At 42.2% G+C, this 26,760-nt stretch overlaps 1 protein-coding gene and 1 pseudogene across 2 annotated transcripts in view; both read left to right on the top strand.

Moving 5' to 3' along the window:
- CCDC93 (coiled-coil domain containing 93) overlaps positions 1-26,760 on the top strand; it is a 103,787-nt gene that overhangs the window by 42,648 nt on the left and 34,379 nt on the right. For both annotated transcript variants that reach the window (XM_019973785.2, XM_019973776.2), the window contains 5 exons: positions 1,126-1,218; positions 1,597-1,647; positions 2,503-2,589; positions 22,383-22,499; positions 26,273-26,335. In XM_019973785.2, coding sequence (XP_019829344.1) covers positions 1,126-1,218; positions 1,597-1,647; positions 2,503-2,589; positions 22,383-22,499; positions 26,273-26,335 — 411 coding nt within the window. The remainder of the gene's footprint in view (positions 1-1,125; positions 1,219-1,596; positions 1,648-2,502; positions 2,590-22,382; positions 22,500-26,272; positions 26,336-26,760) is intronic.
- On the top strand, positions 2,596-22,373 carry LOC139176482 (large ribosomal subunit protein eL42-like; annotated as a pseudogene).

The raw sequence follows: 26,760 nt of genomic DNA, 5'->3' as shown, positions 1-26,760 counted from the left end.
GCCAGCCCCTGGAGCCACTCATATGCTTAAGCACATCCCAGAATTGGGATGGTCTCAGAGGGATATCTGAGGCCAATCCTCTCATTCAACCCCAAGAGATCCTAATATCCAGAGAAGGTAAATCTGAGATCAGTAGCTTGTGAATGGCAAAGATGGAGTTAAAACCAAGAACTCTAGACTCACAGCGCAGGCTTGGGGAGCAGCCATGATTCCAGGTGTCCTGAGTGTGGTACATTTTGAACCTGAGCTGGGTTTATAGCATGGAGCTTGAGCATCAGGACAAGCAGCTTAGAGTCTTATCCTTTAAACCTTTAAACTAGCGATTTTCAAATTTTGTTGACAGCTCTTGATAGTAGGAGTTATTTTCATCATGGTTTAGTAGACACACACACCCCCCCCCCCCACCCAAAAGCACTCTGATATGTTCTGTTATTTGTATTTAGATGCCAGTCATACCTGCTAGTGGAGACGGCAGGGGCACCCCACTCCAGTTCTCTTGCCTGGAAAATCCCATGGATGGAGGAGCCTGGTGGGCTGCAGTCCATGGGGTCACTAAGAGTCGGACAGACTGAGCGACTTCACTTTCACTTTTCACTTTCCTGCATTGGAGAAGGAAATGGCAGCCGACTCCAGTGTTCTTGCCTAGAGAATCCTAGGGATGGGGGAGCCTGGTGGGCTGCCGTCTATGGGGTCGCACAGAGTCGGACACGACTGAAGCGACTTAGCAGCAGCAGCAGCATACCTGCTAAATTGCTTTCATATCCACTCATGCACCTCAGCTGAAAAAAAGGCAGTGATCTAGTCTTAAAGAAATTAAAGTAGGGGAAGACCCAATCACAGTGCATGGATAAGTCTGGCAAAGGTCTATGGCCTGATAGGAATTTAATCAGCGAGTAGTTCAGAGACGGAGGCAGGCATTGAGCAAGCCCCAAGACTCCACCTGTTTGGCATGTGGTTGGAGTGGAGGCTGAGGTCTCTGGATTTTGCATCCTTTCTCAGGGGCTGGGTCATTTGTCCAGATCTGTGTGTTTTCTTTCACCGACTTATGGCTCTTTGCAGTGTTACCCTTTCTCTACTGTCTCCACCGATAGTGCTCAGCCACAGTTTTTACATCTTCCCTTCCAGGCTGAGGACAAGAAAACGGCACTTCCGACGGGGCTGTTGACTGCAGAAAAAGCTGATGCCCACGAGGAGGATGAGCTTCAAGCTGCTGAAGAAGTGAGTGATCCATGTGGCCCTCTAGGGTTTCTGCATAAATCTTTTGGAGAGAAATATCACTTTCTTTTTTTTTTTTTTTTAATTTAATTTTATTTTTAAACTTTACATAATTGTATTAGTTTTGCCAAATATCAAAATGAATCCACCACAGGTATACAATATCACTTTCATCTCCAGTTTTCCGGAATGGCCAGCTACCGTTGGCTGTTTTTTCACACTCTTTTCAGTCTCCTTCCATCACTTCTCATGAGACTCACCATAAAATGAGACTGGGTAAAACAGCCCTTGGATTCCACTGAAAAGCCCTGTTTAGATACCCAGCTTAAGCCTTTTGTGGGCAGACCTGCTCACTACTACTTCTCCCCATTCCTCTTTTAGCAGCGTATTCAGTCCTTGATGACCAAGATGACCGCCATGGCACATGAGGAGGTGAGGCGGGTGTGGCCACTAGGGTGGGCGTGGTGTGGAGAGGGAGATTTGGAACCAACCTGCTCTGTGGTGGAGGGCCCTCTCTTTTTAGCACTCTGCTTCTTGTTTCCTGGGATCTTTCTTTGGGGAACTTTTTATACATGCACGGTGTTGCCATTCATGGGAACCTCTCGGAGGGAGACCTGAAGGACCTTTGTGAAGACAGGATGTCCCAGCTGGATGGCATCACAGGACCCATGTGGGAGAGCTGTGGTTCAGTCCTGCTTGTCCACAACCACATGTGGCATTCAGGACAGGAGCCCCTGTCTCCTGTTTCTCTCCTATACCATCTGAGTAGATGGTAGGGCACTGAATTTATATTCCCTTTTCTCAGAGCTCACGACCTGTCCCGAAGGTTTATCCAGGTGCTTTGAAAGAGAATCCTTCTTTACGGTAGGAAAGATCTGTGACACTCAGAAGGTAGTTCAGGAATTCTGAAATCCCTTTTCCTCTCCCATTTCCACTTTCTTCCTCTGAGTCCTATGCCTGCCAAGTTCCTTTTAGGCTCTTTTTAATGATCCTCAGCAACAAAAACCATGGGATGGGGTGTAAATGGTGAAGAATGATTTTCTAGAGATACCCAGGGTCCGAGGAGAATCTTAACAGAGTTTGCTGAGTGATTCAGGAGGGAATGAGGTGAGGTAACCTTTGTCCTGAGGCTTGTTTTCTCCCTTCCTTGTTGATGAACACGTGAGGAAAAGCCAAATTACTTTTCCCCCAGGAATGTTATCTGTTTTGCTGTAGTCATGCTCAGGGTTTCCAGTGTGTGAAAGCCAGTGCATGTCCTTGAGAGCACACCCTCCCTTGTGATTGCAGAGCCGGCCGACCGCAAGCTCCGTGGGCCAGATCGTGGGCCTATGCTCTGCCGAGATCAAGCAGATTGTGTCTGAGTATGCAGAAAAGGTAGGTGGGAACCCAGCTGAAGCCATCTCCTCAGTAATGCCCAAGAATTTGTCCTTCTGCTTCCCTACCCCTCCCAGCACTGATGGAGGCAGGTTGTAATTCATCTGCCACATTTGTCAGAATATCCACCGTGTAGCGCCATCCACATTTGCCCATTAGCTAAATTCATTTTCTTCTACAGTGACTATTTTTCTATAAATATAAAGAGAAAACCTGTCTCTTGGAGCAATTATTGCATCTGATAGATGGATGCCTTAGGGACAGCACCCACATTTTTCCTTCTCTATCAGGCTTCCTATAACTTGGGCACAGTTTGGTGGATGAGGCTGAGGGATGAAGCTTTGCCACTTAGGAGATAAACCCCATAACTCAGCCAAGCCCAAGGCAAAATTTTGTGTCCTGCTTTATTAAAAGGGTATAGAATGAACAAAAGCCTGAAAGTCATATTTCAGCATTAGATTTTTTTTCCATCCTAAGAATAGGCAGCAGGACCTTGAATATTTCAGGGAGACAGTGATTAATCATTTTGCACATAACTGATTCTGGTCTGGCTGAGATGTAGTATCAGTAAAATCAGATTTACAGGGCCTTGTTTCACATCCTCCTTTCCCCAACCCTGCCCCCTCTGCCCGCCTAAAACGATGTCTGTTCAAGCATCCACTTTCAGTTTCCCTGTCTCAAAAGCCTTGACAACAAATGAGCTCTGCCCTGACCCTTTGTGCAATGGTCTTCTGAAGAGATTGCACAGATGATGGAGTTGGACAGTGGATGTCACCTGTAATCTGGGAGTTATAATCAGCTCTAAGCACAATAGTGGTCATCTCACACAAAGTGAGGGGCTTTCTGAGCAAGATTGAGTAAAATGGTACAGAGTAGTGTTTAGCAGAGGGGCAGGGGCAGAGGGAGGGTGAGATGGGTAAAGGGGATCAGTAGTATGGTGAAGGATGGAAACCAAACTTCTGTTGGTGAGCACACTTCCAGAAGTAGAAATGAAGTTGAAATAAAAATAAAAACTCATGTTACAAGTCAACTTAAGAAAAAACAGCATAGAATGTCTAGGGATGGGGTTCTCTTGTTTTCCCCACTAGGTTTTCTGACCCAACTTTCACATTAGAATCCAAAGTGAAAGAAAGTGAAAATCGCTCAGTTGTGTCCAACTCTTTGCGACTCCATGGACTATACAGTCCATGGAATTCTCTAGGCCAGAATACTGGAGGGAGTAGTCTTTCTTTTCTCCAGGGGATCTTCCCAACCCAGGGATCGAACCCAGATCTCCTGCATTGCTGGTGGATTCTTTACCAGCTGAGCCACAAGGGAAGCCCAAGAATACCGGAGTGAGTAACCTATCCCTTCTCCAGGGGATCTTCCCGACCCAGGAATCGAACCGGGGTTTGCTTCATTGCAGGCAGATTCTTTACCAACTAAGCTATCAGGGAAGCCTAATAGAATCCAAAGCATCCTTTATTTTAATTTACCACCTAGAAAAGGTGACAGTGGTTAGAGTGTCATCTGACATTTGACCAAGGATTTAGGTCATCCTGAAAGTACCAGTAGAATCAAGACTTGAAGACATAGGTGTGGAAAAGAGTGATTAATTCACTGCCCTGAGAAGAAGTGTCTTGCTTTGCTGTCAGCACACACAGACCTGGATGGCAAGGGGGTGAGCCTGTACCTGCCCATAGGTTGCCACATAGCATCACTGATTCAGTTTTTACAGAAACACAAACATACGGGGTACTCACTGCTCTTCCTCCGGGGACTCTGACTTTTATCTTTATACCTGCCCACTGTAAGTAGATAGGAGCTTAGATTATTATAAGAGAGGAAGCAAATAGGTCTCCTTCGTACACATGTCCTTGCCTTGTAGTCTTGAAGCTAACTTGTCTTCCCCATCAGCTCTGCAGTTCCATGATTCCTGCTGTATCCCTGGGCTCACTGGGCTTCCCGTCCCTCACCCTTGTGCAGTGATGTGATGGCTGTATTTTGTGTTCTGTCCCTCTGTTCTGCTCTGCCAGGAAAGAATGAAATTAGAAGTCGTTTTGGACAGGTCTTTTTCCAAGGATGTGTATAATTAAAATACTTTCCTGGTGGCTCAATGGTAAAGAATCCACCTGCCAATGCAGGAAACACAGGTATAATCCCTGGATCAGGAAGATGCCCTAGAGTAGGAAATGGCAACCCACTCCAGTATTCTTGCCTGGGAAATTCCATGGACAGAGAAGACTGTCAGGCTACAATCCATGGGATTGCAAAGAGTCAGGTATGATGGAGCACACACACATACATATAATTAAAACTTCTCATGGAGTTGGAGTTCACCAGTTCATTGCTTGATTATGTTGTTTGTATTGGGTAGATCATATATCATTAAATATGAGGGTTTTTGTAATTGAATTGATTTTAATTCTATTCCCATATGACAGTTATTTCACGTTTGCATATTTAATCCAGTATCTGTCCCAGATATCCATGGTGGCACCTAGTTGCAACCATCATGTGTGTGTAAAAGAGGCAAAACAGTGCAGTTACAAATACAGCATTCAAGTCCTGTCTTGGTTCACGTCTGTCTCCTCAGTTTCCCAGCTCTGTGATCTTGGCCACTTTATTTAATCGCTTTGCCCTAGTATCTTCATCTATAAAATGAGAATAATGTAACTCTCCTGGCAGGATGGCAGGGTATTGTGAAGGTTAAGTGAAATGTGACAAAAATGCCCAAAACAGTGCCTGGGGCACATTATAGCCATGCAGCTAATGGTAACCTTTATTTATACTTTTATAAACTGCATTTTTTTTTGTCACATTAAGTCCTAAATATTTTCCATATTTCTAGTCTTCATAATTATGTGAATACTAGATAATCTAGCACAATTCATTAAACATTTCCCTGTTGTTAGACTTTTGTTTGCCATTGTAGATAATCCTCTTGTAAAATCTGAACAAATGATTTCTTTGGAAAGATTTTGTAGGAGTCTAAAGATTGGATTCTGACTCCTCTGTGTTGCTTTATAAATAAGTTGTAGCGATATAAAATACTGCCTCCATGAAGGGGCTTCCAGGATGGTCCAAGCGTCTCCCCCTCTGTTCATTTGTCTAACTTGCTACCTTAGTGGCTATAAAATAGTACCTCTTTGGACCACTGAGTGGCTTGAACATAATTGCATGTTTTTGTTTGCTCTGTTTTCTGCTTATTTGACTGATCTATTGAAGCCTTTACTCACTTATCCTTTGGGTATCTGATGTTTTCCTTGTAAATTTGATTAAAGTCTCTATTGTAGATTTAAATATTTTGTCACAGTGATGCACATATTTCTCAGGCTGTTCTTTGATTTGTGTATTGCTTTTCTTTTCATGCAAGGCGTTGGTACCCAAATTGATCAGTCTTTTTGTTTCAAAATAGCAGTATTTTTTTTACATTGATCTGATAAGTAATTCATTACATTTCAGCTCATAATTTTTTATTAATGTTTAATCCTTTATGCTACATAGAGTTCATTCTTATTTAGTCCACAATCTGGATCCATCCTAGTTTTCCTGCTCCTATCCACTTACCCTAGTACTGTTTATCAAATAATTTCTTTATACTCATTTGGAGATACTTTGTTATTTTTTTATATTTTAGATCTAATTTAAGCTCTGTATTTTCTTGCTTTCTTGGTTTATGCTTCTGTTTTTATGAACAAACCATGATAAAATCATGTTTGCTTTTTGTTTTTCTTAATTTGCTTTGTTTGCTGTTGTCAGTGTCCTCCAGTCAAAGACCTCTGGGAACACACCCATAGTTAGACAAGTTGGGTTTATTGCTGGTTGAAGGAGACCACACAGCAGTGGGGAATCATACAGCATCTCAATAAAGAGGCCTTAGAAAAGACTTATGGGATTCAGACTTCTTTTAGGTGATTTAGGGGAAGATTAGAGAAAGTAGAGCTTTGCTCTGAGTTAGATGCATTAAGGAGGGATAATTCGATGAATCAGTGTCTAAAGAAATCTTCTCTGTGGGCCAAGGGAAAAGAATCACAGTTAAAGCTCTGTGTTCATATTAGCCAGTATAGGGGGATGTTTGATCATTTAGGGGATTTGAATAGTGTTCATGTTTTTGCCCATATACAGACATTACAGAGTGGTCATGTTTTTTTCCTTGAACCTTGTGACCCTGTCTGATGTTGATGTCCTCTGGAGTTATTTATATTTAACACAAAAGCCTCGTGTGAATGCAGCCCAGCTCCCAGCAACACCAGGGCCTTGCTGAGAGTGCCAGATTGGCTCTCAGATGTCAGGGGTTGCTTTTCTCTTTTTCTGTAAATTTAGTATGTGTTGCTACATAGCAATATTACACAAATACAGTGGTCTGAAATAACATCGTGTATTATCTCATGGTTTCTGTGTTTGGCACAGTATAGCAGGGTCCTTTGTTTCAGACTCTTACAAAGTTAGTGAAGGTGCTGGTCTGGACAGTAGTCTCATCTGAGGCTCGACTGGGGAAGGATCCACTTCCAAGTTCACATGGTTCTTGGCAGCATTCAGTCCTTTGACACCTGTTGGCTGAGGTCTGGCTGTCAGCTAGAAGCTACCCTCAGTCCCTTGCCAGCTGTGCCTCTCCAACGTTACCACTTGTTTCAGCAAGTGAAGCCCCTCCACACATTACAGTTTTATGTGACATTGATGTGCATGCAATCACATTCATCCCACCATGTTTGCAGAGACTGGGGCTCTGTCAGAGTTGTCCACCATGGTGTGTTTGTTTTTCTCTTTAATCTTACTGCCATAAATTGGACTGAAATAAGGCAATTCATCTAAAAATCCATGCCCCTACCTTCAGGGCCTCAGTAATGAAATGCTTGAAAGTAAAGATGGAATTGAAGAATGCTCAGGTGGAAAGCCTTTTGGTGGAACTTGAAAGAAACCCAAATTGGGCTGAGATCAGGATGAATTTTTGCTTAGTGAAAAAAAGGAACAATAATTTTTGGAAGATGAAAGTGTGAAAATGATTTTTGTGCCTCAGAAATGAATCAAACAGCCTGCTTGGTGCAAGTCATTAGACGGTCAGCACGCACTGAAAAATAAAAATGAAGTGAAAAACATATGCAGGCTTCTCTTTCACTGGTAAAGTTCAGTAGTTCTTATAACAGTATAACATGGTACCTAATTCATGTGTTTCAAAGCAAGTCCCTCAGATGTGTAACTCAATTTAATATGTTCCTGTAAAGCAACAGGGAAGAAGAACACAAAGAAGCTTCCATGTACATAATTCATGAGTATTGACAGAGTCCAGCCAGAGAGCTCCATCTCTGATTGTTTCCAGAAGGAGCACCCTTCCCAGAATGTGCTTGCTGAGTCATCACTGTGCCTTGTGGTACTGCTGTCTAACATGCTCCCTGCATCTTATCATTCACTGTTACAGGCAAGAGGAATATAGTACTGTGATTTGCAGAAAACTAAGGGTTTGGCTGTCCCCATAGTACTTGCACTCTACTATACCAGAAGGAAGGGGAAGGAAACAGAGCCAGGCAAGGGCAGGAAGGGACTCTGACTCAATGCCACGTGTCAACCAGCTGTACACCATTTTGACTCATGTGCAACTAAGTCTTTCCTGGTCAGCATCTCCCTGAGACAGGATATGAAAACATTTTGTAGGTCACAGGTCTGTTGGGGAATCAGAAGAATCTACCCTGCTTTTTTTCTGTGCCGTTATCGCTCTCGCAAACATGGTGAATGTTCCAAAAACCCTCCGGACTTTCTGTAAGAAGTGTGGGAAGCACCAGCCCCACAAAGTGACACAGTACAAGAAGGGCAAGGATTCTCTGTATCTGGCGTTATGACAGGAAGCAGAGTGGCTATGGTGGGCAGACTACACCGATTTTCCGGAAAAAGGGTGAAACTGCAAAGAAGATTGTACTGAGTCTTGAATGTGTGAGCCCAACTGCAGATCAAAGAGCGTGCTGGCTATTAAGAGATGCAAGCATTTTGAGCTGGGAGGTGATAAAAAGAGAAAGGGCCAAGTGATATAGTTTTGAGATTCATATTTTGTTTTATTATGAAGACAATAAAAATTTGAGGTCGTTTACTTCATTTAGTTTCAGTTGGTTTTTTGGGAAGGGAAATAAAAGTGCCATCAAAAAAAAAAAAAAAAGAATCCACCCTAAGTGCCATCTCATTGCCAGGTACTTTAAAAACACTTTATTAAATACAGTTGATTTATAATATTATATTACTTTCAGGTATACAGTATAGTGATTCAATATTTTTATAGACTGCTCTCCTTTTAAAATTATTACAAAATAATGGCTATAATGTATCCTTGATACACAAGGTACCCTTGTTGCTTATTTATTTTATAAATAGTATTAACAGTTTTGCCAAGAGAATGCACTGGTCATAGCAAACACCCTCTTGCAACAACACAGGAGAACTCTACACATGGACATCACCAGATGGTCAACACCGAAATCAGATTGATTATATTCTTTGCAGCCAAAGATGGAGAAGCTCTATAGAGACAGCAAAAACAAGACCGGGAGCTGACTGTGGCTCAGATCATGAACTCCTTATTTCCACATTCAGACTTACATTGAAGAAAGTAGGGAAAAACACTAGACCATTCAGGTTTGACCTAAATCAAATCCCTTATGATTATACAGTGGAAGTGAGAAATAGATTTAAGGGACTAGATCTGATAGACTGAGTGCCTGATGAACTATGGACGGAGGTTTGTGACATTGTACAGGAGACAGTGATCAAGATCATCCCCAAGAAAAAGAATTGCAAAAAAAGCAAATGGCTGTCTGAGGAGGCCTTACAAATAGCTGTGAAAAGAAGAGAAGCAGAAAGCAAAGGAGAAAAGGAAAGATATTCCCATTTGAATGCAGAGTTCTAAAGTATAGCAAGGAGAGATAAAAAAGCCTTCCTCAGCGGTCAATGCAAAGGAATAGAGGAAAACAATAGAATAGGAAAGACTAGAGATCTTTTCAAGAAAATTAGAGATAAGGGAACATCTCATGCAAAGATGGGCTCGATAAAGGACAGAAATGGTATGGACCTAACAGAAGCAGATGATATTAAGAGGTGGCAAGAATACACAGAAGAACTACACAAAAAAAGATCTTCACAACCCAGATAATCACGGTGATGTGATCACTCACCTAGAGCCAGACATCCTGGAATGTGAAGTCAAGTGGGCCTTAGAAAGCATCACTACGAACAAAGCTAGTGGAGGTGATGGAATTCCAGTTGAGCTGTTTCAAATCCTGAAAGATGATGCTGTGAAAGTGTTGCACTCAGTATGCCAGCAAATTTGGAAAACTCAGCAATGGCCACAGGACTGGAAAAAGTCAGTTTTCATTCCAATCCCAAAGAAAGGCAATGTCAAAGCATGCTCATACTACCGCACAATTGCACTCATCTCACACACTAGTAAAGTGATACTCTAAATTCTTCAAGCCAGGCTTCAACAATATGTGAACCGTGAACTTGCAGATGTTCAAGCTGGTTTTAGAAAAGGCAGAGGATTGAGAGATCAAATTGCCAACATTCGCTGGATCATCAAAAAAGCAGGAGTTCCAGAAAAACATCTATTTCTGCTTTATTGACTATGCCAAAGCCTTTGATTGTGTGGATCACAATAAACTGTGGACAATTCTGAAAGAGATGGGAATACCAGACCACCTGCCTAGCCTCTTGGAAATCTGTTTGCAGGTCAGGAAGCAACAGTTAGAACTGGACATGGAACAACGGACTGGTTCCAGATAGGAAAAGGAATACATCAAGGGTGTATATTGTCACCCTGCTTATTTAACTTATATGCAGAGTACATCATGAGAAACGCTGGGCTGGATGAAGCACAAGCTGGAATCAAGATTGCCAGGAGAAATATCAATAACCTCAGATATGCAGATGACACCACCCTTATGGCAGAAAGGGTAGAAATAAAGAGCCTCTTGATGAAAGTGAAAGAGGAGAGTAAAAAAGTTGGCTTAACGCTGAACATTCAGAAATCTAAGATCATGTCATCCGGTCCCATCACTTCATGGCAAATAGATGGGGAAACAGTGGAAACAGTGGCTGACTTTATTTTTGGGGGCTCCAAAATCACTGCAGATGGTGATTGCAGCCATGAAATTAAAAGACGCTTACTCCTTGGAAGGAAAGTTATGACCAACCTAGGCAGCATATTAAAAAGCAGAGACATTACTTTGCCAACAAAGGTCTGTCTAGTCAAAGCTGTGGTTTTTCCAGTAGTCATGTATGGATGTGAGAGTTGGACTATAAAGAAAGTTGAGCACCGAAGAATTGATGCTTTTGAACTGTGGTGCTGGAGAAGACTCTTGAGAGTCCCTTGGACTGCAAGGAGATCCAACCAGTCCATCGTAAAGGAGATCAGTCCTGGGTGTTCATTGGGAGGACTGATGTTGAAGCTGAAACTCCAGTACTTTGGCCACCTTATGTGAAGAGCTGACTCATTTGAAAAGACCCTGATGTGGGGAAAGATTGAGGGCAGGAGGAGAAGGGGATGACAGAGGATGAGATGGTTGGATGGCATCACCGACTCAATGGACATGAGTTTGGGTAAACTCCGGTAGTTTGTGATTGACAGGGAGGCCTGGGGTGCTGCAATTCATGGGGTCACAAAGAGTCGGACTCATCTGAGGGACTGGACTGAACTGAACTGAGTATTAATACTTCGTATCTCTTAATCCCATACCCCTATCTTGTTCCTCCCCCAACTCCTTTCCCTACTGGTAACCATTAGTTTGTTTTCTATATGTGAATTTGTTTTATTTCTTAGATTCTACATATAAATGATGACATAAAATATTTGTCTTTCTGGCTTTTTTCACTAAGCATAATACTCTCTATGTCCCTCCATGTTGTTGCAAATGGCAAAATTTCATTTTTTATGGCTGAGTAACACTCCTTTGTGTGCATGTGTATATACAGTGACATCATTTTCATTCATCTGTTGATGGACACTCAGGTTGCTTCCACATCTTGACTGTTTTAAGTAATGCTGCTGTAAACATTGAGGTGCATGTACCGTTTTTGAATTAACATTTATGGTTTTGGGGATATATACCCACAAGTGGAATTACTGGATTATATAGTAGTTCTGTTTTTAGGCTTTTGGCGAACTTCCATACTGTTTTCCATAGGTGCTGCACCAGTCTGCATTCCCGTCAGTAGTGTACAAGGGTTCCCATTTCTGTACATCCTCCCTGATATGTGTTATTTATAGGCTTTTTGATGATAGCCATTCTGATAGATGTGAGGTGATAGCTTTTTATGGTTTTGATTTACATTTCTCTAATAGTGATGTTGAACATCTTTTCATGGGCCTGTTAGCCATCTGTGTATCTTTTTTAGGAAAATGTGTGTTCAGATCTTCTGCCCATTTTTTAATTGGGGTTTTTTTTTAATATTGAGTTGTATGAGCTGTGTATTATGAACACTAATCCCTTATTGATCATATCACTGGTAAATATTTTCTCCCATTCCGACAGTTGTCTTTTCATTTTGTCAGTGGTTTCCTTTGCTTTGCAAAAGCTTTTAAGTGTAATTAGGTCCTTGGAAGGAAAGTTATGACCAACTTAGATAGCATATTAAAAAGCAGAGATACTACTTTGCCAACAAAGGTCCGTCTAGTCAAGGCTATGGTTTTTCAGTGGTCATGTATGGATGTGAGAGTTGGACTGTAAAGAAAGCTGAGCACCAGAGAATTGATGCTTTTGAACTGTGGTGTTGGAGAAGACTCTTGAGAGTCCCTTGGACTGCAAGGAGATCCAACCAGTCCATCCTAAAGGAGATCAGTCCTGAGTGTTCATTGGAAGGACTGAGGCTGAAGCTGAAACTCCAGTACTTTGGCCACCTCATGCGAAGAGTTGATTCATTGGAAAAGACTCTGATGCTGGGAGGGATCGGGGGCAGGAGGAGAAGGGGACGACGGAGGATGAGATGGCTGGATGGCATCACTGACTTGATGGACGTGAGTTTGAGTGAACTCCGGGAGTTGGTGATGGACAGGGAGGCCTGGAGTGCTGCGATTCATGGGGTCGCAAAGAGTTGGACACGACTGAGCGACTGAACTGAACTGAACTGATATAGCTAATAATAAGTACCAGGTTTGCATACATGCCTGTCTGACTTTGAAACCAGTCTCTGTGACAGAGTAGTGTCCTCAGAGGGCAGCATGACAGCCTCCTTAGCCATCCTTAGTGTCTGCCTCCCAGGCTTTTTTCAGTGACAAAACATCGTTAGACTCTCCCAATGTCTAACTGCCCACCTTGGGCTGAGTGGAGTGAAGAGGCCAGGTCATGTTGGAAACTAACCACAGAAACAAGTAAAAAGGAAAATGATGCAGCCCAAGCATTCACACACAGTCGCACCTAAGCTATTGAAAACTGTGGAATTTTCTATTTGGAGTATGTGAGTGGCTTTTCATATCACTGGAAAATGCCACATTGAAATGTTCTCATCCAGCTCTCCAGAGTGTAATATCCTAGCCAGAAGACTATCAACATCTCAATCTTATTTTAAGAAGAGGCATTTTGGGTCATCAGGAGACTTATTTTTAGAAGGAATTCTTTTTCTCGGTAGGTTCTGAAATTTTTTTCCTGTCCAGCAATTAAGAAATTCTGACACAAATTACTTCTGACCTTTTGATTCTGAGAGCTGTTCTCTTGGCAGTTCATCGGAAGCCTGTATTCTGTCTTGAAATTTTATTTTTCAAGAGCATTTGGGGCATCTCATTAGGTGATTAGGACCTGGGTGTAACCACAGAGAGGTAATAGCCATGGTCTGGTCAGGGATGCACATATAAAAACCCAACGGGAAAAAAACAAACAAACAATGGAAGGAAAGTCTCCTCTAAAGAAAGCAGACAGCCACGTTGGTAGGTGTGGTCTGCATTAAAGTAGGTTTTGTCCCCCCTCAACCATGGTCAGATTGGCTCTACATGATACAACCAGCCGAGAAAACTGCTGCAAGTTCTGTCACTCATTCACCTCAAGAGTAGCCTTCTAGGAGCCTTTTGGTTGCAAGTGATAGAAACTCTGCCTGGAATGGTGGTATAAGCAAAACAGAGCCTTTTTCAGCTCTCAGAACAGGAGGTGGGGGTGTCCATGAAGGTAGGGGTCCTAGGGACTCAGCTGCCTTGTCATCTCTCTCTGCCCTTGAAAACTTGCTTCACTCTGCCTCCCTGTCACCTGGGGGACCTCACCACAGACTGCTTCAGTCTCCAGCACCCTCCCATATATGTGTGTAAAGTCCTAAGAAAGGGTTCTCCTTTGTTGGTTACAGGCTTCCCTTGCGGCTGAGCTGGTAAAGAATCCGCCTGCAATGCAGGAGACCTGAGTTCGATCTCTGGGTTGGGAAGATCCCCTGGAGAAGGGAAAGGCTCCCCACTCCAGTATTCTGGCCTGGAGAATTCCATGGACTATATAGTCCATGGGGTTGCAAAGAGTCAGACACGACTGAGGGACTTTCACTTTCACTTGTTGGTTACGGGTCAGGTCACATACTCCTCCTCAGCCAGTTGCTCTGGCCAGGAGATGGGCTTATTGATCAGCAGCCCCTCTGGAACAAGAGAGAGAGTGGGAAACAGTGATTCCCCAAAGGTAGGGCGTCGCTGTTACTAAACCAGAGGGTGCTGAGTATTCATGATGGCTGTACTGCCATGAGCCTGTGTTCATAGAAGGTCCTTAGGGATTCTGTCTAACTACACTGGATGGCATTGACCCGCGAGAATCAATGGCTAATATGTCATCTGCCCTCCTCATGCTTTATTTCTCTGCTCTGGTGTTGTATTTCCAATTAATTTTACAAAGTCTTCTTAAAGAAAATAGCTATAATTTATAGGTATTTTAAGTCTTCAGCATGATTTCTTTTCTGCCAGACAGCTGACAGAAATAACCCCCTAGATGGAATGATCTTTTTCTTCAGCAACCATCTACTGAGCAGTACTAAGTCCCAGGCAGTTTCAGGTATAAGGACAGGGATAGAGTTATAAATTCTCACTGAGGCATGGTGCTCCCCTGAGGAGCCCCTGGGTAGGAGTCAATCAGCCTGTAAAAAGAAGAATTATGGAATAATGTAATTCATATGTTTTCAAATGGATGCCATTTGCTACTTGATTGGTGTTGCCACTCGAAATGTCAGTATCTGCCCAAAGAGAAGTGACAGTTGGGTATTTTTTATACCGAACTTTTCTCCTGTTAATAGGCAGAATGGATGACTTTAAAATTATACCCAACTGAGGTGAAATGGAAAGTAATTGTTCAAGAGGGCTGGGGACTGGGTGAAGATACCAGTCCCCAGGACCTTGCCTGAGTCAGAAGGTCATGGGATGCTAAGCAACCAGGAGTCCCTGACTCCTCTGGAGAATCTGTCCTGAGCTAGAGCCAGTGTGATTTCTGATAAGCTTGGAGGTGAATGTTTCTAATCTCATCACCTATCCCCACCCCAAAAGAAAAACCATTTTTCTAGCAACATTGGCATGCAGGATACAGGAGAAGAGCTGCCCTCTTGGGGCCCTACTACTGGGACACAGATAGAAAAACCAGGTTGGGATCATGGTGATGAGGGCTGGGGAGGGAGGGATTTTTTAAACCCCTTCCTCCTAGACTCCATTTCTTCACATAAGGTCACAGGTACTAGACAGGTCATATTCTAAATCTGTAAACTTCTGGAAGGCCAAGATTTCATCTTCCATCTCTGTTTCTGTTGCCTAACACATCATATGTGTATGCTGTGCTCAATCATATCCAACTCTTTGTGACTCTGTAAACCATAGCCTACCAGGCTCCTCTGTCCATGGAATTTTCCAGCCAAGAATACTGGAGTAGGTTGCCATTTCCTTCTCTAGGGGATGTTCCTAACCCAGGGATCAAGTCCACATCTCCTGCCTTACAGGCTGATTCTTAACCACTGTGCCACTTGGCAGATCATAACACTCAGCAGAAGCCTCTTCCAGTCATCCATCAGCCTCAGTGGAGACTCAGCCATAGCCATTACGGGTAACTCTCCCTCCTGTGGATCCTCTGATGCGTGGATCAGCTCCTGTTGTCTTCTTCGTAGCACTGCTCACAAGGCACTATTTCATTTGTCTCTGCCTCTTTCCCAGGACTAGAATGTATACTGTCAACCAGAGCTGGGAGCATTGTATATCACCTTTGCCATAATGGGGTTTTCATAAACATTTGTTGGAGGAAAGAAGGAAGGAAGGAAGGAAGAAGAAACCAGAAGACCATGCAAAACTCTCTCTTTCTCTGAAACAGGGAAGGCCTGGGGAGAAGGTGGCAGGTACAACACCTTTATTTATGAATGAGCAGGTATTACCTGACTAGACCGTGAGGGTCCAGAGGTGAGGTTTGTGTCTTTTTCCATGTTCCCAATGCTTAACACTTTGTCCTACATGTTATAGGATCTGAGTAAAGGTTAGTTGATGAAACAAAGGAAAGTGGTGAGAGAGATTTAAACCAATCCGAATTTAGAGATGAAGAAATTTCCCAGGTGGTTCAGTGGTTAACACTCCCACCTGCCAATGCAGAATATCCCAGGGTTGAGAAGATCTCCTGGAGAAGGAAAAGGTAACCCACTCTAGTATTCTTGCCTGGGAAATCGCATGGACAGTTACAGTCCATGGGGTTGCAAAAGAGTCAGATACAACTTAGCAACTAAACAACAATCAAAAAAACCCTGTAAATCTGGAAAGAATGATGCTGATAATATGTTTGTGTCTCAGAACTGCTCCAGGATTTCCTAAATTCTGACTAAGTTATGCAATATGTACAAACTAACAATGCAGGGAATGGTATTGTGGTATTAGCTAATGAATTGGCCTGGTGGGATTGTCCCAAGCCACACAGCCTATATAGCTTATACCCTTTCAGGTTCTTTAGCAATTTGGATGAAGACATAGAAATTAGCTTCATCCGATTTAAGTGTCATTTAAAGCTAGAAAAGAAAAGGTGGCTAATACATTAGAGAGTAGAATCAACATTCAAAAATATCTTAGATTGAAATTTTAAGCCCAAACTATATATTTTTTTTAAGTAAGCATGAACTCTTTTATTTCAGAAAAATAAGTTATACCAATTCAGGATTTGATGAGCATGCCATCTGACCTGACATTAGCTTGTGTGGGTAAAAGTGGGATGTTTGGGGTTTTTTACATGCCTCTGCGCATGGAGCCCAGACTTATGCTTCAAAAACTCAGCAAGGCTGCATGAATATGGGTCTTTGAAATTCATGGGATTTCATTAGTGGGAGTCAAGAATATTGAAAAGCAAATTTATGTATGCTGTTGCATTAGTGGGAGTAGAGTGTAGATAAGGGAAAGTGGGTGGTTCCATCCCAGTCTGCTGTGCTCAGATTCCATCAGGAATGCTTGAAAAGGATTATGAGCTAGCGTATATCCAGGGGAGAGCAGCCAAGATGGTGAAAGGAGCTGACATCTTCTTGTAAAGCTTGGAATGCTTCTGTATTAGAAAACTTGAACTGTTATATGAAAGTGATTATACTTTATCTCTGTGGCTTCAGGGAGAAATGAGCATGTATGTTTGAGTTTACATGTCTGTTTCTGCTCTTCGTTTCTGCTGACTTTTGCTCATGAAATTGTGTATGCTTTTGATTTTTGACTGTGAGTTCATTCTGCTTGGAAATTTCTCTATCAGACCTGGAATTGGAGCTCTATTCTTCCAGAGAGGATTTTCTTTTGCTCTTATGTGCACCTGGGCACACCCAGCTCAGGCCCACTGTGCATGTAGTAGGTTTTTGGTATCATTCAGGTAGTGTGTGTGTTTAGATTATAGAACTGCACAAGGGCATATCCGTTCTAACAAAATCTCATTGCAGACTTTTTTCCTTCCTACATCTGTGCCAAGGATTATGCAAAGCAGTTGTTGAATTCTAAAAATCAAAGCTTGAGATCAATTGGTTTTGGCAAATACTCTCAAGAAAAAGGGCTTCCCTGGTGGCTCAGATGGTAGAGCATCTGCCTGAAATGTGGGAGACCTGGGTTTGATCCCTGGGTCTGGAAGATCCTCTGGAGAAGGAAATGACAATCAACTCCAGTACTCTTGCCTAGAAAATTCCATGGACAGAGGAGCCTGGTAGGCTACAGTCCATGGGATCACAAAGAGTTGGACACGACTGAGCAACTTCACTCACGCATTCAAGAAAAAAGCCAGCCTCCATGGGTACACCTACCTCCTGGATTCTCACTTCCACTTTTTGGCTTTCTAGGATTTCTTACATATTCTAGCTCATAGATTTTTTTAAGATTAAAAAATGAATATTTTATATTGCCTGTTTACTTGTTTTCAGTGGGAGGGTTCATCAGGGTCCGACAACTGAAATTCGTCTGCTCAGTATGGAGAATTTGTGGCATCCTCTTGATATAGGGACCCCTTAATTTTTTAGGGATCCCTTATTATTGATAGCTTTAGTGGCCATATTTTAATGGGGGGACATAGGAGAGATTCCTATATCAGGAAGGTTCTGTTCAGTTCAGTTGTTCTGTCGTGTCCGACTCTTTGCGACCCCATGGACTGCAGCACGTCAGCCCTCCCTGTCCATCGCCAACTCCTGGAGTTTACTTAGGAAGGTAGATGTGTAGATATGACCCTTTGGGTGTCTTCCATTATGAAAGTATATAGTTTTAGCTAAAGTAATCATTTTTTGTTTCTCTTAGGAATTTACTTACATTGAACTGGACTAATATTATTGAATGACATTTATATCTGGTTCCCCTTAGAATAGAAGCTGCAAACCTCTGTCAGTTATTAGAAAACATTGAATCTGCACTAGATGCTATCTTAATCCACCCTGTCGTTTTGAAAGCACGTTCTTAATCTGAAATTGTTGAACAAAATTAGATTGGCATTTTAGCCCTTGCTCTAATGTAAACACAAATGGAATATTTATAGGTGGTTGGCATTCTTTGAGAGACATTGGGCTTTTCAAGTAGAAATCAGTTAACTTACCCCAAGGACTTAATTTTTTTCTGTCGAGGATTTACTATAAAGCCCCTTCTATTCTCCATCTGTCCAATGTAGTCTCATCCTTTAAGATCCAACTTGGTCAGTTCCAGTTTTCTTCTGAGAAGACTCAGTGAACAGAATGTCAAATGAGTCATACTGTTTCAGAGACCTTGGTCTAGTTCTCTTGGCTTTGAGGAGAGTATTTGAAAAATGAAAATTTTCAGTTACTTAACACAGAAAGTGTGTTTCAAATAGAGAACAATCAGCTTTCTGTTGACTAGATTAAGAACTCTCTTCAGTTCAGCTCTAGAATAAATGATTTTTTTCTGTTCTAAAACTAACTTCCCATTAAACAAGTTTGCATAGCACCATCTCTAGACCTAGGCAAATGGAGGAATTTGCAAATTTATATGCACTGTGAGCTTGGTCATGTGCATATTGTTCATTTTAATTGCACTGGAGAAATGTCAGATGTGGAAATGGCACTTAATATCCTGACATGAATGCTTTGCAGACACAAATTTAAGGGACTGCACAGAGCAATGAGAATTGCTACCTAGCAACAAGAGAAAGGATTTTGAAAGCCCATGTTTGCTTGGAACATATACTGTCTTAAGACTTGTTTAATATTAAGTTTATATGGAGACTTGAGCATCCTTTCTGTGAACTACAAATATTTTCTCTCTGGTTGGTTTGAAGCAGTTGTCTAGTAAAAGTGGAATCGGAAAACTATCCCCTCTTGGTGTTACGGATGGGCCCACTGCACTGGTAGAGCTGTGTTAGTGAGGCTGTCCCAGTTGGTGAGTTAGCTAGGCCCCTTAAAGTAACAGGACTCAAAATTTTTAGTTTCAAGAGCCTGTACGAACTCTTAAAAATTACTGCATGTTCATTCACTCAGTCGTGTCTGACTCTTTGTGACCCTATGGACTGTGACCCACCAGGCTTCTCTGTCCATGGGATTTTCCAGGCAAGAATACTGGAGTGGGTTGCCATTTCCTACTCCAAGGAGTCTTTCCAACCTAGGGATCAAACCTGCATCTTCTGAGTCTCCTGCATTAGTAGGCAGATTCTTCCCCACTGAGCCACCTGGGAAGCTAAAAATTACTGAGGAGGTCCTGAAAGCTTACATATTAATTCACTTGCAAACGATAATGAAAAATGTTTTACACGTTAGCATCAGAGCAGTGATACCATCACATGTCATATAGCAGCTGGAAAATTTCAGTGTATGAGCATGAGAGAATGAGAGAAAAAAAATCGTATCTTAGTATCATTGTGAAAAGGATTTTGACCTCAAAGAACCCTGAAAGGATCTTAAAGAACCATGTGACTAAAAATTTAAAGTGAGAGAGAGCAGGAGAGCCAGTGAGCCTGGAAGTCCTCTTTCCAGATAGCAGGATAGCTACTGATGTTCCTGTAAGAAAGTTTCTTGAAAGTGTCAAAGGCACAGTTTCCAACAAGGCTGTGTTTGTTGCCAGGTACACTGATAAGAGAGTGTGAAAGCTAGGTGGAAAATGTAGTCGGGACCCTGGCCATAAAAGCAGTTTACCAGCAGGAAGGCATGCCGAGAGTTGGAGACATCATCCAACTCATGCCAGGTACAGAATAGCACTGAATGTGTACATCCGTACCCCCTCACCCCTGCAGCCTGGAGAAAGCCTTGCTGGGAGGTGACTGAGATGGGGATACCCTGCAGCCCACTTGATCATAGCTTGGCCTGATCCAGAGGCAAAAGGACAGTCGGAGGAGGTCAGGGCAGTCAAGACATCATGATGTCAAACCTAGAGACACACCATGGGGGTAGTCCCTGTGTTGGGGAGTTAATTCCATTTCAGATATCAGTTAACCATGAGATAGAAGGTTTGTGTAAATCTTCTAGTAGAGTACTGAATAAAATGCTCCAAGGATATGCCAGTGACATTTTGGAAATCAGTATCAAGGAATCTAAGATGAAGGTTAAAACCCAAATCTGAAATTAACTATAAGAAGAAAGCTACTAAATATGTAACAAGCTAAGTGGACAAATTGATAACTTAGTTCAGGATGATGCAGTCAAAGTGGAGGAGATATAACTGGTGAGATTGTATGTGTACATGCTCAGTTTGCTCAGTCACGTCCGACTCTTTGTGACTCTATGGACTGTGGCCCTTCAGGCTTTTCCATCCATGGAATTTTCCAGGCAAGAACACGAGTGGGTTGCCAGTTCCTTCTCCAGGGAATCCCTGACCCAGGAATTGAACCCCTGATTCCTGCGTCTCCTGCTTTGTCATGTGGATTCTTTGCCACTGAGCCACCTGCAAAGCCCATGATATAATTAATTATAATTATGTTTCTGACAAGTGGCTTGAAAATCAAGGAGTGCTCTTTCCTTCCCCCCCCTTTTTTTATACTCTCAAATAATTTTCAGAAATAGTTCTTCTTCCCCAGACTACAGGTGGAAAATATCTTGATGTGCCCAATGTTACATTTTTAAAAGTTAACTCCAATATGAAGAAACTCAGATAAGCTGGAGTATGTTAGTTGACATTTTCCAAAAATTTCAGGTGTCAGGGCTAGCTGTGTTGTAATACCAAATGCTTCTTTTTTTCTGTTTCCTTTACGGCCTCCCAGCTCACAAGATGGAAAATGATGTTTCTTGCCATTTTAGGCAGCCACATCCTGCTGGTTGTCTCCCACCTCCAGAGTTGTTAAGCAGCAAAAACACTCATCGTCTGTTAACGGTGCCTCTGAATTATTCAGGGAAATTCTTAACCAATATAAATGGTGACTATACCGTCCAGTTCCTCCTTTTCACATTTCTGTCTCTTCCCCGTAACTTTCAAACTAATGATCACTGTTAAAACATGCACAGAGAATCACATATTCAAATAGTTTTGTTGCACTTGAGCTTCAGACCAGTGATTAACTTGGAATTGGGATGTTTCCAGTAAAGAAGGCAGTGCAGCTATAATGGGTGTTCATTGGCAGGTGAATGAAGCTGTCTATTCTGTGATCACCCGAGACAGGTTTTAAGGACTCCTTTTGAAATAGGGTCATCTTTCTTGTTTCTTCTTCCTGGGGCTTCCCTCTGGTGTCTTGAGGCAAGTGTTTGTTTTCATCATCTGCGCCAAGCTGCCTCCAATGGCCATCTGCCTCCTTGTTTGCATGGTTTCTTGGTATTGTTGCTCCATTCATCTCATCACCGCAACCAGAACTCTCTCCCTTCCTCCCCTCCAGTCCTGACAGTGTCTGTGTCCTGTCCAGCCCTTCTTCTTCATCCCCTCATCATTTTACACAGTTTCAGGACCTTTATCCTGGTCTCTCTCAGCAACACTCACCCCTTTCAAATCCATCCTCTGTGAACACCAGAATAGAAATAATACGTTGTCCCATGGATGGGGGAATACTTTGAAATGCTGTTTCTTTTCATTATAAGTGCTACTGAATGGTTAAACTCTTTAACCATATACTTATAATACTTTGATGAAAGTGAATCAGTTCATGATTTTTGATAGCTCCAGAATAATCTCAAGTAGATATTAAGATGACTATGTTTTTCTTCATATTTAAGATCTTATTGCTTATGTGATTATCAGCCTAACCCATTATATATCCCTGTGCTTCTGCACATGCTGTTTGCTTTGCCAGAAACGTAGATTCTCTGGATATGGCCTTTGGTCATTGTGTCACAGTCTTCGCTGGAGTGAGTTTTACACAGGACCCTGGGGCCCCATGGGCTTGGTTGTGGCCACCTGCCCAGCAGTGTTCCTCCCAGATGAGGCAGGCTGATTAGCCCACTGAGGTGAGCTAATTAAATCCTTTGGTTCTTCTGTTTGTTTCCCACAGCAGTCTGAACTGTCAGCTGAAGAAAGTCCAGAAAAGTTAGGAATCTCCCAACTACATCGGCGAAAAGTCATTTCCTTGAACAAGCAGATTCTGCAGAAGACCAAACAACTGGAAGAGGTTGGTGTTTTTTTTTCATAACTTCATTCTAGTAAAATAAAGCTATTCTTGAAGAAGGGAGAAACTAGCAAGGAGTCAAGATCTCTGAGTCAGAAAGATCAAAGGAGGCTGTAGAATAGGGGATCCATGTAATCTGGCCCTTGGGCAATCCAGCCTCCACCTGTTTTTGTAATGCATGCATGCATGCCAATCACTCAGTCACGTTCAACTCTTTGGGACCCCATGAATGGTAGTCTGCCAGTATCCTCTGTCCATAGAATTTTCCAGGCAAGAATACTGGAATGGATTGTTGCCATTTCCTACATCAGGGATCTTCCCAACTCAGGGATTGAACCTGTGTCTCCTTCATTGGCAGGCAAATTCTTTACCACTGAGCCACCTGGGAAGCCTGTTTTTGTAAATATTAATAGTTTTATTGAAATATATGCATATGCATTTGTTTACATATTTTCTGTGGCTACTTTTCAAGCTTCAGTGGGAGAATTGAGACCTACAAAACAAAATATTTTTCTACCTGGTCTTTACAGAGAACATTTCCCAACCTCTCCTCTAAAAGAAGATCACAGGGCAAGAAGAGCATTAATTAATTCACACAGATTAGCTGAGCACCGCTGTGCTGAGCACTGAAATAGGCCATGGTAGTGAAAGAAAAACAAGTTGCAATCTCTGCTCTCAGGGTCTGGAGGCAGTGATGGGAAGACATATGCCATCACTTTTTTCTGTCTTTATCAATTTAAATGCTTCAGCCCCCTTTTTTTAGATTATAGGGATAATCCAAGTTCCCTGTAAATAAACCAGCTACTATGAAACTGTATGAAGATAAAAATGAGACTCTCCTGGTACTCGTCCAGTCCTGCTCCTTAAAGCAACCCACTTTTCTAGGCTTTGCAAGCTCTTAAATCTGCTCATTCAGCTGGGGAAGGCGGGTTGTTTGGTTATAAAAACTGAGTTTGGTTTTCATTTATTTTATCACATATATCTCTCAGATATAGTAATGGCTAAAAAGGACTTTTTTTTTTTTAAGAGTAATTACAAAGTATTTTTCATAATTAACTCATTCAGTTCTCGTAACATCCTTATGAAGGAGATACTATTATTATTCTCATTTACAAGGAACCTGAGACACAGAGACGTGAAGTAGTCTTGCCTGTGGTCACACAGCTTGTTAGCGGTGGAGCCAAGACCGGAGCATGTAGATCTACCTCGTTCTTTCTGATGCTGCCTAGTGTGACGTAGTATATATGTGTTATGGCTTATTTAACCTGTTCCTCTATTCATGAGGGTTTTTTCCCAGGATTTTTTTCCCAGTTGTAAGTTTATGCTATGATAAACGTCTTTGTACAGTCATCTTTGTGCAAATATATAAATATTTCTGTAAAATGGATTTTAGGAAGTGGAACTGCTGGATCAAAAAATATATGCATTTTCAGTTTTTCTAGAAACTGTCAAATTATTCACCAATTATTTTACTAGTTTACACTTCTACACGTAATAGTATGTGAGAAAATCCAGACCCTTTAAGTCCAAGATGATCTGTAAGGTCATGTGGATCAAAGGCAACTGGGATACCCCTGCAGCCTTAGTGATGGGAGCCACAGAGCGAGTCTTAGGCCACAGAGAAGTGGGAGGAGGAGTACAATAAGGGAAGGAATGAAGAACATCTCATGGTCCAACAGGGGATATGCTGTAAAGGCAGAGAACAGGAAGGCAGCTAGTAGCTAACTGACAAGAAACCTGAGATTGAGGAAGGAGGACCCAAAGGTGGTGTTAACCAGTGGGCTAAGTGTTGGGGGGTCAGTATAGGGGTTCATGATAAATAAGAGGATGGAGGTGGCAGAATCATGGAAGACTCCAGCAAGACAAAAACTTAGCTAAGCTACTGGGACAGTTCCTGTTAGAGAAAAGATGAAGGAAGGTCTTATTAGTTTAGTTAATTAAAGAGAAGAGAAGAATCTTCCCTTCCTTAGCAAGTTCCTACTTCCCTGCCAGGATCCAGCCCTCATGGGTCTTTGTTGGTGAAGCCTTCCTTGATGAGCAAGCTGAATCTTTCCTTGGCTTCCCCAGGCCTGTCTCTGGCCAAGCTCTTCTTATACTTTAATCCTCAGCTTACTGGTTTAGCAACTTGAGGGGCAAGGTTTGTGCTGTGTTCTTTGTCTTCTACCATACACCTCATTTGAGCAGAACCTTGGGTAAATGTCAGATGGGTGGGTGGGGGTGGGTACAGGGTTGGGAGTTGGTGCAGGAAGATGGGTGAAACAGGTGGGAAATGGCAGGATCTCTTCCTGGAGCTTCAAGAGTTAAACCATTAGGATTTCAAGAGAAAAACAAACTTCCTCCAGAAATACTCTCATCCACCAGTGATACAGATAGTTTAGTAGGAGTCCTTATTGCACAGATGGCTCCCTTTGCAAAGGGAGAGGCCAAAGCTCCCAGCTTCCCCTGCCTTTATCTCTCCTGCCCTCTGCTTGTGATGGCTTCCTGAGAGGCCTGGCTGGAAATGCATCAGTCATGAAGATGGGTAACTCGAAGCACGATTTAGGAGTAATGATAGTGTAGGTGGTTTAATTCTAACTACATCTGTAGATGATGTAATTCTAATAGGTCGCTTACAGGCTCAAACATGGGCCAAGTTGAAAGTTCCCTGAAAATCCTGTGGGTAGGACTCCTTGCTCTATCTTCTGGGGCCTGGGTTCAATCTCGGGTTGGGGAACTAATAGTCTCACAGGCGGCATGACGTGGCCAGTAAATAAATGAATATATATTTTTTAATGGGATGAGTTATTTTGAAATAATTGTTGAGACATAAGATATAATTTCTCATTGTTAATTTGTATGCAAGTAACAACTGAAGTGTTTGATGAGTCTAACTGGTTTTCTACCACATCCCCTTTTCAAAAGTAGAAATGTACAAACCCTTTGAGCTTTGAATAGAATGTTTTCAGATATCTGTAAAAGTTCATAGACAGCATGGGATACACCTTTTTTGGTAAAGAAAAGGTAAATGACATTTTTGAGATATAAGTTTATGATCGTGTGATTTTGAGCAGTAAATGTAATTCACCTTCTTTCTCTTCATTGAAGTCCTGACTCCTTTCTCCAATCTGACATTATTTGCCTTCCTGTCAGATTTTATGCTAGGGCTTCCCAGGTGGCACAGTGGTAAAGAATCCCCCTGCCAATGCAGGATACATGAGAGAGGCGGATTCAATCTCTGGGTTGAGAAAATCCCCTGAAGTATGAAATGGTAACTCACTCCAATATTCTTGCCTGGGATATCCCAAGGATGGAGGAGCCTGGTGGGCTACAGTTCATGGGGTTGCAAAGAGTCACACACTGAGCAACTGAGCATGCACACACAAATTCTATGTTAGATTCTTGAGTGCAATTTGTATCCTATGAACCAGCATGTTCATTAACTGAATTGATTGTAGCCATATAGTAAACTCAGAGCTGAATTTGAATCTAAGCTTTATCAGTTATCAACTATGAAATTTTAATGATTTACCCCTTCTGAATCTTTACTTTCTCATTTGTTAAATAAGAATAATGTCTTCTTCCATTGAATGTAAGAATTCATTGTTAGGATTCATGCAGAATACCTAGTACATCACCTGACACATGGTTGGTGCTAATTGAATCTAAAATGTCCACATTTGCTCAGCTTAAATCTTTTTGAGCTCCCATTTTCTCATCTGTCAAACATGGATACTGCCAGTATCTGTGCTGTTGTGAGGATCAAATGAGAGCAGATGTCTTTTATCTTTCATTTACAGCTTCAGGCAAGTCATACTGACCTACAAGCCAAATACGAAGGAAAAAAGAAAACCCTGACAGAGGTGAGCAGATTTCCTTCCTCCATGTGTCTTGTTGGGAATTGTTTGACCTGCACTACTAACGGGACACTCACATCATCAGTCCGTGTGGAGGGGTCACGGTCTCTTTCTCAGGGCTCAGGTCCATCTGGACAAAGGGCAGTCACACAGTAGCATGTCTCGAGCCATGTTTATCCATGCTACCATGTTCTAAACCATCAGGGTCTTGGGTGGAGGGGAAGATTGCCGTGAGCTGCAGAAAAGCTTCCTGAGGACAGAGGGCCTAACAAGCAGGGTGGCCATGTGAAAGAACACAGAAGATCATTCATAGTAAATGACTCCTGCTCCCCAAGCCACAGGCTGGAGAAAGTACCAGAACACTGGACTCCTTGAGAGTGAGAAGGTCTCTTTTTGTAAAATGACACAACTACAGAGGGTATAATTTGTTG

This window comes from Bos indicus, chromosome 2, assembly GCF_029378745.1.
Source record: "Bos indicus isolate NIAB-ARS_2022 breed Sahiwal x Tharparkar chromosome 2, NIAB-ARS_B.indTharparkar_mat_pri_1.0, whole genome shotgun sequence".
Lineage (NCBI taxonomy): Eukaryota > Metazoa > Chordata > Mammalia > Artiodactyla > Bovidae > Bos > Bos indicus.
The sequence above is the reverse complement of the archived record's forward strand: the minus strand, read 5'-3'. Positions and strand labels throughout refer to the sequence as shown.